The 18,211-nt window shown below is 46.8% G+C and overlaps 1 protein-coding gene across 9 annotated transcripts in view; it reads right to left on the minus strand.

The window, feature by feature from the left end:
* The window catches only part of BRF1 (BRF1 general transcription factor IIIB subunit), a 79,550-nt gene that overhangs the window by 54,253 nt on the left and 7,086 nt on the right, over nt 1–18,211 (minus strand). For all 9 annotated transcript variants that reach the window (XR_008618747.1, XM_055088770.1, XM_055088768.1 and 6 more), the window contains exon 2: nt 15,597–15,677. Coding sequence is in view for 8 of the 9 variants with exons in the window: in XM_055088770.1 (XP_054944745.1) it covers nt 15,597–15,677 (81 nt within the window). In the remaining variant the exon portion in view is untranslated. The remainder of the gene's footprint in view (nt 1–15,596; nt 15,678–18,211) is intronic.

Below are 18,211 nucleotides of genomic sequence, written 5' to 3' on the forward strand. Positions count from 1 at the left end.
GCCCGCGAGCCACAACTACTGAAGCCTGCGTGCCTAGAGCCCGTGCTCCATAACAAGAGAAGCTACCACAGTGAGAAGCCCGCGCACCGCAACAAAGAGTAGCGCCCGCTCGCCACAAACAGAGAAAGCCCAAGTGCAGCAACAAAGACCCAAAGCAGCCAAAAATAAGTAAATAAAATAAATTTATAAGTAAATAAATAAATAAAAATAAAAAGAGAGCTAGGAGTTGGAGGAAGGGACCCTCCCAGAATGCAGCCCCAAAGGAGGGCAGCTGCCAGGTGACAAACCACAGAGGGAGGCTCACAGCTGACATGGGCAGGCCTCTCCCTCCAGACAGGGAGCAGACTTTTAGGCAAGAAGGATTATTAGAAATAAAGAGGGCATGTGATAAGAACATATGAACACCACAGGAAGAAATAACAATCCTACAGTGTGGAAATTAATAAGGGCAACCTCGCGTAAAATGGAGGCGGGAAGCCCTGAAGGGGGCGCTCCCACACCAGGCCCTCCTTCCCAGCTTGCTTTGCGCTTCTGGGCAGGAAGAAGCTGGTGCGCTGCCCCGGGAAGAGGAAGGAAGATTTTCTCCCGGCCCAGCAACAGCCCAGCCAATGAGAAACCGCCACACCCTCAACTCTCACTTTCCTCCAATGGAGACTGGAAAACCTTCAAAGCAGCCCCGCCCAACTTCCTCCCCGCCCCCCGCCCCCCCCCCCCAATAAAGGAAGGCTCCTCTCCATTGTTGCAGGACTTGCCTGTGGTTTGCCGTAGCTTGTGGGTCCCGAACTGCAATTCCCCTGCCTCTCCCAAGTAAACTCATGTTGCTGGTAACGTAACTGGCTGTTTTATTTGAAGGTGGGCAACAGTATGGACTTAATAACTTACCTTCAAAACATACAAAGTAAAACTTGACAGAACTAACAGGAAAGGGACAATGCTACCTGACAAAATTCCGAAGGCTAAAATGGTGCGGGGATGAGGGCCTTAGCACAAAAGGCACTGCTGCAGGAAAGACCTGCTGAGCCACTGGGAGCAGCAGGCAAGGCTTCAAGGAGAAGCAGGGATTGCACAGAGGAAGGAAGATTTTCTCCCAGCCCAGCAACAGCCCAGCCAATGAGAAACCGCCACACCCTCAACTCTCACTTTCCTCCAATGGAGACTGGAAAACCTTCAAAGCAGCCCCGCCCAACTTCCTCCTCCCCCCGCCCCCCAATAAAGGAAGGCTCCTCTCCATTGTTGCAGGACTTGCCTGTGGTTTGCCGTAGCTTGTGGGTCCCGAACTGCAATTCCCCTGCCTCTCCCAAGTAAACTCATGTTGCTGGTAACGTAACTGGCTGTTTTATTTGAAGGTGGGCAACAGTATGGACTTAATAACTTACCTTCAAAACATACAAAGTAAAACTTGACAGAACTAACAGGAAAGGGACAATGCTACCTGACAAAATTCCGAAGGCTAAAATGGTGCGGGGATGAGGGCCTTAGCACAAAAGGCACTGCTGCAGGAAAGACCTGCTGAGCCACTGGGAGCAGCAGGCAAGGCTTCAAGGAGAAGCAGGGATTGCACAGCCACTAAGCTCCTCCCTACAATCTTCCAGTAACATGTGCGCATTAACATCCCCCCTCCCCGGGGAGGTGGACTCAGTTTCCCTCCCCTGTCTGAGTGCGGCTGGACTCAGTGACTTGCTTCTAAGGGACAGAGGATGGAAAAGAAACACGTGAGACATTTTGTAGAGGACCCTGGCAGTGATCTAGGCCAACATCACCAGTGACGAGTCACATGACCTGAGGTAGCCCTGCTATGGGGCAAAGAGAAAGGCACCACGTCTCTGTGGGCTCTCCCCCAGAATCCACAGCAAACGCAAACTGAGCAACCTTCTATAAAACACCCACCCAGGACTCTTGCAATGTGTCCAGGTTGGGAGAAACTGTCACAGATGGGAGGAGACTATGGAAGGCGAGGCTACATGCAGCCCGGGAGCCCTGACTGGACCCTGAAGCAGAGAGGGCACGAGTGGGCAGCCCGGGATGGGGAGCCAGGTGTGCAGTGCCATCAGCAGCCCTGTGCCGCGTGCCACACCTTCTCAGCGTAGATCACTGTGCCGAGGTTATGGACCATGTCCGTGTTAACGGGAAAGCTGGAGACCGGAATGCTCAGGGTGCTATATCTGCGACTCTGCTGTTAAGTCTGCAAGTCTGACACTATTTTAAATAAAAAATTTTAAAACACCCCACAGAACTAAAAGGAGAAATAGCTATCTCTAACACAACATGGTAAATCGACTATACTTTGACAACAACAACAAAAAACAAACAAAAAAAGAAATAGCTATCTCAAAACTTGGAGGTTACAGCTAGACCAAAGCTTAGGGAAATGTACAGCTTAAACGCAAATATTAGAAAAAGAAAGCCTGAAAAACTGATGAAGTTTCCAACTTAAGAAGCCAAAAAAGAATAACAAACTACACAGAAGATGTGGAAGAAAGGGAATAATAAAGAACAGAACCCAATCAAATAGCAAACAGACAGCAGAAGATCAAAGCCAAATTCACTCTTTGAAAAGATTAACACGATTGCTAAATTGATAAATTCCTAGCAAGATCAATCAAGAAAAAAGGGATAAAGGATAATTTACTAATGTCAGGAATAAAAGAAGAACATCACTAAAAATCTAGGAAACACATTAAAAGCATAAGAGAATATTATGAAAGACTATGACAAATCTGAATTTGAATTACTGAAACAGATATTAAATTGAAAAGCACATCTTACCAAAACTGACAAGAAGAAATAGAAAATCTAAGTGGTCCCAGTAAAATCCTATTTAAAATTGTCCTGTTAAGGAAATGTAACTGTAATTAAAATCTCTTTACAAGGAAAACTCAAAGCCCAGATGGCTTCGCTAGTAATCCTTCCACACATTTAAAGAAGAAACAGGTAAATCACACGTAGCTCTTACAGAGAACCAAAAATGAACAATGCATCGAGACCCAATGAGATTTATTCCAGAAATGCGGGGTGAGCTTCACATTCACAAAATCAATCAGTGTAATTAATTACAATAACAAGATAAACAGAAAAAAATATATCATCATTTCAATAATACAAAGAAGCATGTGACAAAATGCTGACATCATTCTCAATAACAGAAATACTGATCACTTCCCGTCACTGCCAGGAATCAGACAAGAACACCCAATCCCATTCTATTTGGCACCTCACTGGAGAGGGTAGCAACATACAGCAATAAAAATGTAACAAAGAAAAAAAAATGTAAAAAAGCCCTGAACATAAATGATGACCATAAGGACGGGAAAGGAAGAAGCAATGATGTCTAGTCCCAGAGCACATGAGTGTTAATGAAGGAGAGAATTTATAAACTATTAGATTTCATAAGTAAATGAAACAATTCCCCACAAATTGATCTATAGATTCAATGCAATCCCAATCAAAAAACTGGCAAGTTTCCCTTTGGAAACCAACAAGCTGATTCTAACATTTATTTTGTAACGCAAAGGAGCTAGAATAGCCAAGACGATCTCGAGGAACAACAACAAAGCTGGAGAACTTACACTAGCACGTTTTCACTGGATGCAGTGATCAGGACAATGTAGCACTAGCTCAGGACAGACAGACCAACTGACAGCAGTTCAAGAGTGTGTCTGTGGTGTCTCACCAGAGGCTGGAATTGACTCCTCCGTCTATGGTCACTTTATTTATGGCAAATGGACCAATGCAATTGACTAGGAAAGAATGGTCTCTTTGATAAATGGTGTTGTAACAACTGGATGTCCACACTGAAAAATGCAAACCTCAAGGGAGCGGATCAAGATGGTGGAGAAGTAGGATGTGGAGCTCACCTCCCACAGATACATCAAAAATACATCTACAGGGGGCTTCCCTGACAGTCCAGTGGTTAAGACGCTGCGCTTCCACTGAAGGGGGAGCAGGTTCGATCCCTGGTCAGGGAACTGAGATCCCACATGCTGTGAGGTGTGGCAAAAAATTTTTAAAAATAAAAAATAAAAAATACGTCTACATGTGGAACCCTCACAGAACATCTACTGAATGCTGGCAGAAGACCTCAGACCTCCAAAAGGGCAAGAAAATCTCCATGTAACTGGGTAGGACAAAAAAAAAAAAAGGGGAAAAAAAAAAAAAAGAAAGGAATCAGGACAGGACCTCTGCCCTGGGAGGGAGCTGTGAAAGAGGAAACCGTTCCACACACGGGAAGTCCCCTCACTGGTGGGGACATCTGTCAGGACAGAGGGGAGGGCAGAGCAGAGAGAGACCTGCACAGAGGATCGGTGCCGAAAGGCTCTCCACTGTCGGAGACGCCTATCCACTGGGGCCAGCGGGGGCTGGGTGCTGAGGCTCGGGCTTTGGAGGTCAGACCCTGGGGAGAGGACCGGGCTTGGCTGCACGAAGACAGCCTGAGGGGGCTGGGGTGTGGTGCACCACAAATGAGGGAGTCCAGGAAGAAGCCTGGGCCCTCCAGAGAGTCAGGGCGCCGCTGCTGGGGGGCGCACAAGGAGAAGAGCAGGCCCACCTTAGGAGCTTCTTTCTCCATGCTCTCACACGGCAGGGCACCGCCTGCTAGAGCTCCAGGGGCGGGCGCTAGTCACTGCTGCCATCTCAGACTTCAGAGGCGGTGAGGGCCAGCGCTGCCAAGGGTCTTGTGAGCAGGTGCAGGTCACTGCCCCCACCTTCCTGGAGCGTGGGCAGCCCACCACTGCCAAGGGTCCCTCGACCCAGCGCCAACCACTGCCCCATCTCCCCGGAGTATGTGCAGCCAGCTGCCTCCGCCAGGAACCCATGACCGGAAGCCAACCGCTGCCCCGCCTCCCTGGGAGCATGTGCACGGGCCATGCACCTGCACACCCCTATCAAGGGGATAAAGGCTAGCACATGCTGAAGAAAGAGACAGCAAGCATCCAAACCAAGAACAGCCCTCACGCCAAAAAAATAGTAAACCCACACAAGCTACACAGAGACGCTCCGGTATATAAATAGCCCTCCGAGACTACAGTAGATATTTGTTTCTCCTAAACTCACAGAGTAAGAGAAACATAAATAAAATGAAGAGGCAGAGGAAGCACTCTCATTTAAAAGACCAAGAGAATTCCCCTGAAAGAACAAACAGTGAAACCTCTTCAGTCTAACAGACACCAGGTTCAAAAAGTCGGTAATGAAAATACTGAAAGAATTAGGAAAGGCTATTGACAGAAATGCAGATTACTGTAAAAAGGAACTAGAACTATAAAGAGGAGCAAAGAAAAATTAGAAAATTCATTTGCTTAGACGAAAGCTGAGCTAAAGGCAGAAAAGCAGAATGAATAATGCAGAAGAAAGAATAAGTGACCTGGAGGACAGAATAGTGGAAATTACCCCATCAAATCGGCAGACAGAAAGCCAAATGAAAAAAATGAAAGCAATATAAGAGACTTATGGGGGGCTTCCCTGGTGGCGCAGTGGTTGCGCGTCCGCCTGCCGATGCAGGGGAACCGGGTTTGCGCCCCGGTCTGGGAGGATCCCACGTGCCGCGGAGCTGCTGGGCCCGTGAGCCATGGCCGCTGGGCCTGCACTCCGGAGCCTGTGCTCCGCAACGGGAGAGGCCACAGCAGGGGGAGGCCCGCATACCACAAAAAAAAAAAAAAAAAAAAGAGAGACTTATGGGATAATATAAAGCAGGCCAATCTACACAAAATAGGGATTCCAGAAGGAGAAGAAAGAGAAAAGGGGATCGAGAATGTGTTCGAAGAAATTATGGCTGAGAAATTCCCAAACCTAAAGCAGGAAACAGATATCCAGATACAGGAAGTATAGAGGGTCCCAAACAAGATAAACCCAAACAGACCTACACTAAGAAATATTATAATTAAAATGACAAATGTTAAAGATAAAGAGAGGATTCTAAAGGCAGCAAGAGAAAGACAAAGAGTTAATTACAAGGGAACTCCCGTAAGGCTATCAGTTGATTTCTCTGCAGAAACACTGCAGGCCAGAAAGGAGTGGTAAAATACATTCAAAGTCTTGAAAGAGAAAACTCTGCAACCTACTGTAGAACTCTCTACCCAGCAAGATTATCATTTAGAATAGGAAAAATAAAGAATTTCTCAGACAAGCAAAAACGAAAAGAATACAGCAATTACTAAACCTATCCTGAAAGAAATATTGAAAGGTCATCTCTAAATAGAAAAGAAGAAGATCTAGGAAGGAGGAAATCACAATTGGACAGTAAATCACTTAAATTATCCAGTAAACAGATCAAAAAGAAAAAAAAAAAACCTATTTGTGAAAGCAAGGATAAACACAAGGAACAGCAAAAGGGTAAACATGCAGATGTAAAAAGGGACATCAAAATCATAAAATGTGGGGAAGGACAGTAAGAAAAGGCAGATTCTTTTTCTTTTTCTTTTTCTTTGGAATGTGTTTAAGTCTATATGACTATCAGTCTAAAGCAAGCAGATACAAGAAGGCATTGACACACTTGAAAAACAGGGCAACCGCAAAAAAAAAAATATACAACAGATTCACGAAAACCAAAAAGAACACAGCATGAAAGGAAATCATCAAACCACAAAAAGAAAAACAAAAAGAAGGGAACAAAGAAGAAACAAAGAATCAACTGCAAAACAAGGTCTGAAATGGCAATAAATACATATGTATCAATAATTACCTTAAATGTCAATAGACTGAATGCTCCAATCAAAAGACACAGAGTGGCAGATTGGAGAAAAAAACAAGAGTCAGGCTTTCCTTGTGGTGCAGTGGTTAGGAATGTGCCTGCCAATGCAGGGGACACGGGTTTGAGCCCTGGTCCGGGAAGATCCCACATGCCGCGGAGCAACTAAGCCCGTGAGCCACAACTACTGAGCCTGTGCTCTAGAGCCCGCAAGCCACAACTACTGAGCCCATGTGCCACAACTACTGAAGCCCACACGCCTAGAGCCCGTGCTCCGCAGCAAGAGAAGCCATCGAAATGAGAAACTCACACACCGCAACAAAGAGTAGCCCCCGCTCACCACAACTAGAGAAAGCCCAGCGCAGCAACAAAGACCCAACACAGCCAAAAATAAATAAATAAATAAATTAATTTTTTTAAAAAAAAAACAAGAGCCTATAACACGCTGCCTACAAGAGACCCACTTTAGGGCAAAGGACACACACAGATTGAAAGTGAGGGGATGGAAAAAGACATTTCACGCAAACTGAAATGACAAGAAAGTGGGAGTCACACTATTCGTATCAAACACAATAGACTTTAAAACAAAGGCCATAAGAAAAGATAAATGACACTATATAATGATAAAAGGATCAATACAAGAACAGGATTTTACACTCATCAACATATATGCACCTAATATAGGAGCACCCAAATACATAAAACAAATACTAACAAAGATAAAGGCAGACAAGGACAGGAATACAGTAATAGTAGAAGACTTTAACATCCCACTCACTCAATGGACAGATATTCCAGACAGAGAATCAATAAGCCAACAGAGATCCTAAATAATACAACAGTTAGACTTAATTGATACTTTCACGACATTACATCCAAAAAAAAAAACCACCAGAATACACATTATTTTCAAACGTACATGGAACACTCTCTAGGACTGACCACATATTAGGGCACAAAACTAACCTCAACAAATTTAAAACTACAGGAATTATTTCAAGCATCTTCTCTGACCAAAATGCCAATGAAACTAGACATCAACCACAGGAAAGAAATGAGAAAAAAAAAAAGACTACATGAAGACTAAATAACATGCTACAAATACCTTAAGACAGACAACAATGAAAGCACAACCATAGAAAATCTATGGGACACAGCATAAGCAATTCTTAGAGGGAAGTTCATAGCAATACAGGCCTTCATCAAAAAACAAGGAAAATCTCAAGTAAACAACCTAACCTACCACCTAAAAGAATTAGAAAAAGAAGAACAAACAAAACCTAAAGTCAGCAGGAGGAAGGAAATAATAAAGATCATGGAGGAAATAAATGAGATAGAGATTTAAAAATATAGAAAAAAAAAATCAGTAAAGCCAAGAGCTGGTTCTTTGAAAGGGTAAACACAATTGGCAAACCTCTGGCCAGGCTCACCAAGAAGAAAAGAGAACCCAGATAAACATAATAAGAAATGAAAAAGGAGAAATCTCAACTGACACCGCAGAAATACAAAAAAAAAAAAAAAAAAAAAAAGAGGATACTATGAACGATTATACACCAACAAATTTGACAACCTAGAAGAAATGAACAACTTTCTAGAAACATACTGCTCAACAAAACTGAATCAAGAAGAAATAGATGATTTGAACAGACCAATCACTAGAAGTGAAATAGAATCTGTTAAAAAAACAAAACAAAAACCTCCCTACAAACAAAAGTCCAGGACCAGATGGCTTCACAAGCAAATTCTACCAAACATACAAAGATGAATTTATACCAATCCTTCTCAAACTCTTCCAAAAGAATAAAGAGGAGGGAACACTCCCAAAGACATTCTATGAAGCCACCATCACCCTAATACCAAAACCAGACAAAGACACCACCAAAAAAGAAAATGATAGGCCAATATCTTTGATGAACATAGATGCAAAAATTCTCAACAAAACATTAGCAAACTGGGGCTTCCCTGGTGGCGCAGTGGTTGGGAGCCCGCCTGCCGATGCAGGGGACATGGGTTCATGCCCCGGTCCGGGAAGATCCCACATGCCGCGGAGCAGCTAGGCCCGTGAGCCGTGGCCACTGAGCCTGCGCGTCCGGAGCCTGTGCTCCGCAACGGGAGAGGCCACAACAGTGAGAGGCCTGCGTACCGCAAAAAAAAAAAATTAGCAAACCGAATCCAATAACACATAAAAAAGATCATACACCACGACCAAGTGGGATTTATCCCAGGTTCACAAGGATAGTTCAACATTCACAAATCAATCAATGTAATACACCACATTAACAAAAGAAAAGTCCAAAACCACATGGTCATCTCAAATGATGCAGAAAAAGCACGTGACATGATTCAACATCCATTCATGATAAAAACTCTTACCAAAGTGGGAATAGAGGGAACATATCTCAACATAATAAAAGCCATTTATGACAAGCCCACGGCCAATATAATACTCAACAGTGAAGAGCTAAAAGCCTTCCCGCTAAAATCTCAAACAAGACAAGGATGCCCACTCTCACCACTTCTTTTCAACGTAGTATTGGAAGTCCTAGCCACAGCAATCAGACAAGAAAAAGAAATAAAACGTATCCAAATTGGAAGGGAAGAGGTAAAACTGTCACTACATGCAGATGACAGGATACTATATATAGAAAACCCTAAGGACTCTGCACAAAAACTACTAGACCTAATAAATGAATTCAGCAAAGTAGCAGGATATAAGACCAACATTCAAAAATTGGCTGCATTTCTTTACACCAACAATGAAATATCAGAAAGGGAATGTAAAAAAAACAATACCTTTTAAAATAACACACACACCAAAGTAGCAGGATATAAGACCAACATTCAAAAATTGGCTGCATTTCTTTACACCAACAATGAAATATCAGAAAGGGAATGTAAAAAAAACAATACCTTTTGAAATAACACACACACACACACACACAAATATATATATATATATATATATATATATATACACCTAGCAATAAACCTGATCCAGGAGATAAAAGACTTATATGCTGAGAACTATAAAGCATTAATAAAGGAAATTAAAGAGGATTCAAAGAAATGGAAAGATATCCCATGCTCTTGGATTGGAAAAATTAATATTGTTAAAATGGCAATACTATCCAAAGCAATCTACAGATTTAATGTGATCCCTATCAAAATACCCATGACATTTTTCACAGAAAAGGAACAAATAACCCCAAAATTTATATGGAACCATAAAAGACCCAAAATTGCCAAAGCAATCCTGAGGAAGAAAAACACAGCAGGAGGCATAACCCTCCCAGACTTCAGACAGTACTGCAAAGCTACGGTAATCAAAATGGTGTGGTATTGGTACAAAAACAGACTTACAGATCAATGGAACACAATAGAGAGCCCAGAAATAAACCCATACACCGACAGTCAATTAATCTTCGACAAAGGAGGCAAGAATATAAAATGGGAAAAAGACAGTCTCTTCAGCAAGTGGTGCTGGGAAAGTTGGACAGATGCATGTAAATCAATGAAGTTAGAACGCACACTCACACCAGACACAAAAATAAACTCAAAATGGCTCAAAGACTTAAACATAAGACATGACACCATAGGGACTTCCCTGGTGGCGCAGTGGTTAAGACTCCATGCTCCCAATGCAGGGGGCCTGGGTTTGATTCCTAGTCAGGGAACTAGATGCCACATGCATGCCGCAACTAAGAGTTCACATGCCACAGCTAAGGAGCCTGCATGCTGCAACCAAGGAGCTGGCGAGCCGAAACTAAGGAGCCCGAGAGCTGCAACTAAAGAGCCCGCCTGCCACAACCAAGACCCGGCACAACCAAATAAATAAATAAAGGACATGACACCGTAAAACTCCTAGAAGAGATCACAGTCAAAACATTCTCTCACATAAATTGTACCACTGTTTTCTTAGGTCAGTCTCCCAAGGCAATAGAAATAAAAACAAAAATAAACAAATGGGACCTAATCAAACTTACAAGCTTTTGCACAGCAAAGGAAACCAGTGGTAAAGAATTTGCCTTCCAATGCAGGGGACTCGGGTAGATCCCTGGTCAGAGAATTAACATCCCAAGTGCCGCGGGGCAACTAAGGCCTCACGCCACAACTACTGAACTCGTGCACCTCAACGAGAGAGCCCATGCGCCGCAAACTACAGAGCCCATGCGCCGCAAACTACAGAGCCCACGTGCCACAACTAGAGAGAAGTCCAGCGCCACAACGAAGAGCCCACGTGCCACAAAGACAGATCCTGCACACCTCAACAGAGATCCCGCGTGCCACAACTAAGACCCAATGCAGCCAAAAAAATAAAATAAATGTTAAAAAAAAAAAAGAATGTAAAAACGTATTTAAAAAAAAAAGAACACACACGGCAGCCAAAACGGAGATGCCAAACGTCCGTGGAAAAGCAGATAAATAAGTTGTGGTACATTCACACATGAAATCCTACGCGGCAACAAACAAACTGCTGGTACACACACACCAAAAGGACATTCTCTGTGATTCTAATTGTCTGAAGCAGAAAACCAAGTAAAACTAATCGACCATGGGGAGCTTCCTGGGGTATAAGAAACATGCTCAACCATGATCTGAGCCCAGGCCTTAAGTCATATGCATTAATCAAGCAGTTCACTTAAGGCTGGTACATTTTATGCACTTTACTGTACATACGTTATACCAAGAAAAACAGACAAAAAGAATAGAATAAGAAGTTTCCCTACGAAATGTCTCCCACGTGAAAGGGCTCATCAAGTCAGTGACCAATGCTCCAGCCTAGAGGCATTTCAGAACTTCAAAGATAGACAGAAAACCCCAAAAGGGCCAAGTTAAGAAAGAAAAAGAGAGTGAGACGGAAACTCAGATTGGACCAAATCCCCTCGCTGGCGCCCAGGATGCCCTTTCCACGCTAAGTGGGGCACCCGCTCCAGCCCCTCCCAGGCACCTGGAGGGAAGACAGAGTCCAGGGTTTCTCTCTCACTGAGCTGTACCTCAGTTGGACCTGAGCACGTTCCCAAGAAACCAGAGATGGCCCAAGAGAGGGACCTCTTGGGCACCACACCTCCAGGGAGGGAGGGGGGCCAGGAGGCGCAGACCCCCGCGTGAACGGAATCACAACCCAAGCCGTCTGGTCCTCTCCCAACTCTCTTGTTTTCTAAGAAAGGCACCTAAAACCTAACACAAATAGTAACAGCTGAAGTTAAATCCATAGATTTCAACCCAACCCAACAGACTGGGGACGGGTGGTGGGAAGTGAAAAGACGGGAGTCTTCCCCGGGGGAGGACGACAGGCCAGCTCCGGTCCGGTGTGGAGAAAAGAGGCGCCTTGTGGAGAGATGGCCCCCCTCGGCCCCTGCAGCACGCACCCAGACAGAGACAGGACGATAACACCGGGGGAGGCAGCCGAAGACAGGAGGGGACACCTGCCCAGGTGGCTGGAGGGAGGGCCAGCCCCTCCTCGGGCCAGGCCGCTGGGCGCGGACCCCAGGCAGGAGCCCCCGGGAAAGCTGTGAGGAGGACGGCAGACGAGGCTGCTCCCCAGAGCTCTGGGCGCCCCCGAACAGCTGAGTGGGCTCCACCTCTGCCTCAGACCTCACCGAGCCTGTCCCGAGGAGTCCACGAGTTCTGCTTTGATTTCGTACTTAAACCAAGGGCTATTTAAAGTTTTTTTTAAATTAGGTGGGCTATTTCTCTCTCTCTATTGCTAGTTTCCAGTTTTACTGCCATGAATACGTCTGCATGAATGCTGCCCTTTACAACTACAACTGATTTGAGTCCGACGTACCACCTATTCTAGGTTTTTGGAAATATATACGTTCTTTTTTTTCCTCATGAATTTATTTATTTATTTATTTATTTATTTTTGGCTGTGTTGGGTCTGTGCCGCTGCGCGCGGGCTTTCTCTAGTTGCGGCGAGCGGGGGCTGCTCTTCGTTGTGGTGCACGGGCTTCTCATTGCAGTGGCATCTCTTGTTACCAAGCACAGGCTCTAGGCGCGCGGGTTTCAGTAGTTGTGGCACATGGGCTCAGCAGTTGTGACTCGCAGGCTCTAGAGCTCAGGCTCAGCAGCTGTGGCGCACGGGCTTAGTTGCTCCGCGGCATGTGGGATCTTCCCGAACCAGGGCTCGAACCCGTGTCCCCTGCATTGGCAGGCGGATTCTTAACCACTGTGCCACCAGGGAAGCCCGGAAATAGATACATTCTCTATAGGGAATAAACTTCTTCATGTGCAGAAGATCTCAAAGTCAGCCACAGAGAACAAGAAAGATTATGTGACAGCACCAGCTAGAAGAAAGCAGGTGGAACTAGGCCAATACAAGTGGGATCGAAGGCCAGAGCACTACTTTAGCAATGGAGGCTCAGGCTACCAGCCAGGAATAATTGTGAATCTGTGTTCACTAAGGAGGTCCCTGGTGGTCTAATGGTTAGGATTCCGGGCTTTCACCGCCGTGGCCTGGGTTCAATCCCTGGTTGGGGAACTGAGATCCCGCAAGCTGCACAGCACGGCCACAATAAATAAGTCTGTATGAGCTAAACTTGTATACACATAGTCTTAAAACAGGCAAAACAAAAGACCAACAAAACTATGGGTAGAAATGGACAAATCCACAATCATCATGGAGATCTTAATATGCCCTTTCAGCGACAGACAGACAAGCAGAACCGAAATCAGTGAGCACTGGGAGGGAATCTGGCCCAAGCGACATGTACAGAACACCCCACTTTTTGCAGAAAAATATTTTCAAGTGCCCAAACTGATTGCAATTGACCATATGTTGGGCCATAACGCAAGCATCAGATCATTTCAAAAGACTGAAATCCAACAGAGTATGAGCTCTAAACACAGAAGAATCAAGCTGGACGAGCCAACAACACTAATAAACCCATGGGGTCAAAGGAAAAAGCTCAGGGGAAGATTTAAAACATTCTGATGTGAGTCGTAATTAGAAGCCCACCACCTGCCCTCACGGTAGTCAGCCGACGTGGCTGTCAGCCCTACTGGACTGGGGAGTCTGTGCTGGCCACTCCCATCCACAGCAGCAACAGGAGGCGGGTCCTTGAGAGCCAAGGAGAAGGTGACCAGCATATAGGTAAGGATGCTGGACCTCACCAAGCCCATCTTCCCAGCGTGCAAGTGAAAACTGCGGAGCTTATTGGGACACACCCAATACGGAGGCACTCTTATGTGCCATTAACATTCCTGACAGCGTCCTCACAGAGTGTCTGAGAGGTCCCAGCAGAGGGTGTCCCTGCCTGAGCTGACCACAGCCAATATCACATTTAATGGTGAGAGACTGGATGCTTCCCCTGAAATCAGGAGTAAGTCACCTGGATTCACCGTGGTGCTGGAGGTTCCAGCCAGGGCTGTCAGGGAAGAAAATTAAAAGGTGTCTAGATTGGAAAGTATAGCCAAGCTATATCTATTTTTAGATGTCGTGGTCTTATATATAGAAAATTCTCAGGAATCCACTAAAAAAACTATTATAATATGTGGGTTTTTCAAGGGCTGCAGGATACAAGATCAATATACAAATACCTCTCATATTTCTATACACTGGCAACAAACAACCAAAAATTGAAATTTAAAAAGCAATTCAATTTACAATAGTCAAAAAATAAAATATTTAGGAATAAATTTAGCAAAGAAATGTACAACTTATACTCTGAAAACCATAAAAATTTTTGAAACAAATTATGGAAGACCTAAATCAATGGAAAGACATTCCACATTCAGGTTTCAGAAGACTTCATCTTGTTAAGACGGCAGTACTCCCCAAATTGATCTACAGAGTCAATGTAATCCCTATTAAAAGCCCAGTTGGCTGCTTTGCAGAAACTGACAAACTGAACCTGAAATTCGTATGTAAATTCAAGGGACTCAGTCAACAAAACAATGATAAAAATGAAGACCAAACTGGGAGGACTCACACTGATTTCAAAACTTGCTACAAAGATGCGATAACCAAACAGTGTGAAGCTATAGCAAAAGGACAGACACAGACCAATGGGAGAGAGGTGAGACTCCAAACCCTCGCGTTTATGGCCAACTGACTTTTGACAAGGGGGCCAACTGAATACAGTCTGTTCAGCAAATGATGCTGAGCAAGCTGGATATCCACATGCAAAGGAGTGAAGTAGGGCCCTTACCTTACACTCGACACAAAAACCAACTCAGAGTGGATCAAAACCTCAACCTAAGAGCTAAAACCGTAACACTCAGAAGGAAACATCAGCATACATCTTTGTGACTTGGATTGAATCAGGCAATCTTTCTTGCTTATGACACAAAAAGCACAGGCAACAAAGGCATAAATAAACCGCACATCATCAAAATTAAAACCCTTTGTGCTTCAAAGCATACCATCGAGAGAGTGAAAAACACAACCCACAGGGTGGGTGAAAATTTTATGCAAATCATGTAACTGATAAGAGAGACTTGTATCTAAAACACATAAAGAATTTTTACAGTTCAATAAGAAGACAAAGAGCCCAATTAAAAACAGGCCAAGGTTTGAACAGACATTTCTCCAATCTGTTGTGGACTGGGACTGTCACAAGATACACCACAAATGGAACGACACATCAAACTGCTATAAATTTGTTTTCCCTGGGCTTACCGCGACTGAAACCGTAACAAACAGGTGTGGGCCCGTTAGGGTCCAGAGACCTCACTGAGTGGCCCAGGCAGAGAGCCCCTGCAGGAGGCCCAGGGCACTGCAGGGAACCCAGGCAGGGTCCTGACGACCCGGGGAGGGGACTCCTCCAACAATTCCTCCCAGAAGTGGGGCCTGCACTGGCTTGGTGACAAGGATGGCGGGGGTCACGGCAGGCTGTCCACTCTTATCCTTCGTCCCACATCCCTGTCCCGCCTCAGGAGCCCACCCTCTTCCAGCAGCACCCGCGGCGGGAAATACCGTTCTGCAGGGTCTGTGCTCTTGACTCCTTTCCCAGGTTCACGTGGAAGCCGCCGCCCAGGGTTGGGGTTTTGCCAGCACCTAGAGACACAAATCAGACTCATGAGCCGAAACCGGGCAGAGGTCTGTGTTAACAGCCCTTTCGTTGCATCGGTGTCTCTGCAGCAAGATTCAGAGCAGGAGGCAGCAGCGAGCACCCCACCACATCACTCACACCTCTGCCCCGCTAACAGGGTCGTGGCCTTGACCTGGAGCCGAGGGCGTGGACCATGCCCACCTGCATTCTCTAACCATGTCCCAGAATAGACTGTCACACAGCTCTCCAAACTACAGCCCAGCCCTGGCCCGGCCCGGCCCCTCACCTTGGCCCTCTGCGGGCCCTGGGCCAGCCAATTCACATTTATTATCGCATCCATCTCCCGGGGGGAGGGGGGGAGGGCGGGGGGCGGAGGGGGGGAGGGCGGGGGGCGGAGGTGGGCTCCCGGAGGGCAGGAGCCAGTCTGCAGGAGACGCCTGCACCTCTACCCATCCGTGTGCTGCCCGCCCACAGAGCAGCAACCTAGGGAGCCCTGGACCCAGCGTGTAGCCATAGCTGCACCTACAGGCGCTCTGTCTGGAAGCTCCCACCAACTCCAAGCCTCCCCAGGACGTCTCACGTACTCCACTCTGCAGGGCTTCAGGGCGGAGACTTCTGCCCTGACACCGTGTGAAGACAGCCAGGTGGACATCCGGATTGTTCACCAGACTTATTACAAACCCCAGCGCTGAAGCGCGATCTTCAAACAAGCACCACGCTAAAGTGAGGGGCACAGGCGGCCAAGCAGAGCGGGGGAGCCGGGAAGTGCTACGCATCCCACAGGCCAGTGTGTCTGTTACAAAGTACAGGGCAAAGGATTAGAGGCTCCTGAAGATAGGGAACACGACCTCACACCGTTAGCCACGTGGGGGAGGTGAGGGTGCAGGGCCTGCTGGAGGATGAAATGGAAACTCAGAAGCGACAGGGATCTGGGAAGCCAGATCACTGAAGTCTGAGAATAGGCCCCCGAGGAAAACACGTGGCCGACCTCCTGGGGCCAGTAGGGACCTCTGGGTCATCCATAGGCCGGCAACCAGCACAGACAGCGGAGAACAAGTCGGCCTTCGGCCTCTCTGTGGCTGCAACCAAATCCCAAACCAGTACTAACAAGATTATTTAAAGATCTCAGCAAAATGATTCTAAAGTTCAGCTGGGAAAAAAAGAAATAAGATTGGCTAAGAAAACTTTGAAATGAGCAACAAGTAGGCCTGGCTGGGCAGTGAGTGGGCTACGAGCAGTTGGAAGTAGCCGGGCGCCCAGCAGGGGGCGGGCTGGCTGGTGGCCCCAGCACCCAGCGGCCCCGCCTCAGCAGCTCCCTTGGGGCTGAGGCCCAGGGCTGGGCAGCGGCCCCCACCAACTCCCGTGGTCCGACAGCGGGGTCTAAGCGCCGGCTCCGGTGGGGACTGGCCGGGAGCCCATGGCTCTCTCACAGTAGGACGTGGGTGGAGCCTGGGGACAGGTGGCAGTGCCTGGGGCAGGGTTTGCTGTCACCCTGGGCGTGCTGGTTTTCTATCACTGCCCTGACAAGTTACCACAAACTCAGTGTCTTCAAGAAGCTGGCCACAGAGGGCGGGGAGGCAGAGGGCCAGGCAGGGAACGCTGGGGGCCTGGAGAGGGGCCGGGAGCAGGGCAGGGCCCAGGGGAGACCTGTCCACCCGGCCCAGAGATGAGGAGCTGCCACACCCCAGTGTTACCTCTGACTCTGCAGAAGCCCGACATGGCTCACTGGCCTGAGACTGGGGGTCCGCATCTTGTACCCTCCTATTTGGGGGCAGCTTTCACAAAGTTTAAAATTTTTATATTTGTGATCTTTTAGACATAGGAACCACTGAGGAAGGCCACAATCCCTCAGTCACCTGGCCAGGACAGCCACATTTTGACCTGTGTCCAGTGCTGCCCACCTTTTATTTGAGAAAAAGGAAAAAAAATCACCGTATTGTTTTAAGGGAAATCAGCACGTGTTTTAAGCAGACAATTACAATAATGTCGCACTAGAAAAAGGACAATGTAAGGGTGTAAATCCCCCGAAGCCCCACCTTCCAGGCCCAAGGACCCTGGGTGGCCTTCCTCCCAGCCACCTCTCCCTGCTTAGACACAGATGGGAAGCGACCAGGGCAGGTCACACAAAGATGCTGCTGAGGAAGAGTGGAGACTCGTTCTGCGTGAGGGTTAAATGCACCGCAAGACCTTGAGAGGTCACACCCTACCCTCACCCGCTCCCCTCACTCCCCTCCTGCACTCTCTGCACGTGCCCCCCCTTGCACTTCCAGGACCTCTATTTCCTGCGGCTGTGCAGTCCTTCCCTGTCTCTCCCCAACGCCGCGGTCACCCCTGCTGGGGCTGCTCCGGTTCCACCTGCTCTGGGAGCTGTCTCCCGACGCACACTCACCCACGCTCACACACACACACACACACACACACACACACACACACACACACACACACCCCTGGTGCTCTCCAAGGTCCTTGTACACAGCCTCGGTACACTCACCCGTGCTCACACACACACACACACACACACACACACACACACACACAC

The sequence above is a fragment of the Physeter macrocephalus genome, chromosome 11, assembly GCF_002837175.3.
Source record: "Physeter macrocephalus isolate SW-GA chromosome 11, ASM283717v5, whole genome shotgun sequence".
Taxonomy (NCBI): domain Eukaryota; kingdom Metazoa; phylum Chordata; class Mammalia; order Artiodactyla; family Physeteridae; genus Physeter; species Physeter macrocephalus.